The sequence below is a fragment of the Sinocyclocheilus anshuiensis genome, unplaced genomic scaffold, assembly GCF_001515605.1.
Source record: "Sinocyclocheilus anshuiensis isolate Anshui unplaced genomic scaffold, SAMN03320099.WGS_v1.1 scaffold906, whole genome shotgun sequence".
NCBI lineage: Eukaryota > Metazoa > Chordata > Actinopteri > Cypriniformes > Cyprinidae > Sinocyclocheilus > Sinocyclocheilus anshuiensis.
Genome location: NW_015540937.1, coordinates 226,618 through 228,802, shown reverse-complemented (window position 1 = coordinate 228,802; position 2,185 = coordinate 226,618). Strand labels below are relative to the sequence as shown.

At 32.2% G+C, this 2,185-nt stretch overlaps 1 protein-coding gene across 1 annotated transcript in view; it reads left to right on the top strand.

The window, feature by feature from the left end:
• Window positions 1-2,185, top strand: part of dync2h1 (dynein cytoplasmic 2 heavy chain 1) — a 105,016-nt gene that overhangs the window by 99,476 nt on the left and 3,355 nt on the right. Inside the window, 1 exon segment of the mRNA XM_016487640.1 lies at window positions 1,216-1,325. Within this exon segment, the coding sequence (XP_016343126.1) occupies window positions 1,216-1,325 (110 nt within the window).

Here is a 2,185-nt window from a genome sequence, read left to right as displayed (position 1 = left end):
GTGTGCATTGAATTTATTTAATACACGAGTTTCACAATTTGAGTTGAATTACTGAAATAAATGAACTTTTCCACGACATTCTAATTTATTGAGATGCACCTGTAGTATTATTAAATTAATAAATGTAAACTGTTTATTTAATAATTATTTAATTATTTATTTTAAAATAGTTATTTTTATTTATTTTATTTTATTTATAATATTACAGCTTAATAATAATAAAATTAAGTTATTAATTTTATATAAAGTTATATAAAGGCCAATTCATACACCACACTACTGTTTTTAAAAGTTTTTTTTTTAACAAAAATGAATATGTTTTAAATTGATCAAAAGTGACAGTAAAGATATTTATAATGTTACAGAAGATTTCTATTTCAAAGAAACTCTGTTCTTTTGAACTTTCTATTCATCTGTGAATCCTGAAAATTAAAATGTATCACAGTTTCCACAAAAATATTGTGCAGCACAATCAATGTTTTCAACATTGATAATAATCAGAAATGTTTCTTGAGCAGCAAATCAGCATATTAGAATGATTTCTGAAGATCATGTGACACTGAAGACTGGAGTAATGATGCTGAAAATACAGCTGCGCATCACAGAAATAAATTACATTTTACAATATATTCACATAAAAAACAGCTATTTGAAATTTTAATAATATTTCACAAAATTACTGTTTTTACTGTATTTTTGCTCAAATAAATGCAGCCTTGGTAAACAGCAGAGACTTCAAAAAACTGAAATGTTTAAAAAACATTAAAATATCTCAGCGACCCCAAACTTACAGTAGTATATATTAACGTTCACACAAACAGATGATAATGTTCTGTTCATTCTAAGCACAAAATTTGTTTTTATTGTTCATCAATACTGAGTTTTATTACTGCAACAGTTGCACAAAAACATGCAAGAGTGTATGTTGATGTCTTGAATGTGCTACTGATAAACATATAAAGACGGACACATACAGAAACTGTCTGCTGACGTTCTTAGAAAGACGCAGCATGTGAATCTGCCGTTCTGAAGCGTGAAGTCCTGTGAGGAGAAGCAGAAGGTGCAGGGAGAGATTTGAGAAGGAAACGGCGATTGTTACTGTACAACTGACACCAGCAGCACTCCAATCACTTCAGTTATCACACACACTGATCTCCACGACCAATCACTGCTTTGTGTGTGTGTGTGTGTGTGTGTGTGTGTGTGTGTGCGCAGGGATGGGTGGAGAGGGCAGAGAGGGGTGGACTGCTGTCGGAGATGCTGGATCTGTCGGAGCTCTTCCACCCGGACACTTTCCTGAACGCACTGAGACAGGAGACCGCCAGGTGATGAACTGAACACACACCTGAGAAACACACGTTTCTGAAGTGAACTGAGACTTATGCCCGGGTTATTATGCTTAACTAAAACTATAAAAAAATAAATAAATAAAAGACTATTGTGACTTGAAATGAAATGAAGTTTAACTGAATTTTTTTTTTCTCATTTTCATTTAGTTTAACTTCATGTACTAAAATAACTAAAGCTAAAACAGAAATAAAAATGAACTATGTAGACATAAAAAAAAACTAATAAAAATGACAAAACTACAACAACAGAACTACAAAAACCTTAAAATTAAAATTAAAACAAAAAATATTACAATTCAAAATATTAATGAAATAATACTATCTTGATACTAAAATAACACTGCCTACTAAACTAAATTTAAAGAAATAGTTCACCCAGAATGAAAATATGCTGAAATGTACTCTTGAGTTTGTTTCTTCATCAGATTTGTAGGAATGTAGCATTGCATCAGTGTCTCAGCAATGGATGCTCTGCAGTGAATGGGTGCCGTCAGAATGAGAGTCCAAACAGCTGATAAAAACATCACAATAATCCACAAATAATCCACACCACTCCAGTCCATCAGTTAACATCTGGAGAAGACAAAAGCTGAAACAAATCCAGCATTAAGACGCTTTTAACTATAATTTACGAGTCCATAATCCATAATAACACTTCCTCCAGTTAAAAAGTGGTCTTGTCTGAATCAGGAGAGACATCTGCACAGATCAAGCACTGTTTACAAGCCAAAACAGCTTTAAACAAATATGTGGTGAATTTTGATGTGAGAGACAACAGGAGATGGACTTTTTTACTGGAGGAAGTGTTATTATGGATTATGGACTCATATTTTAGC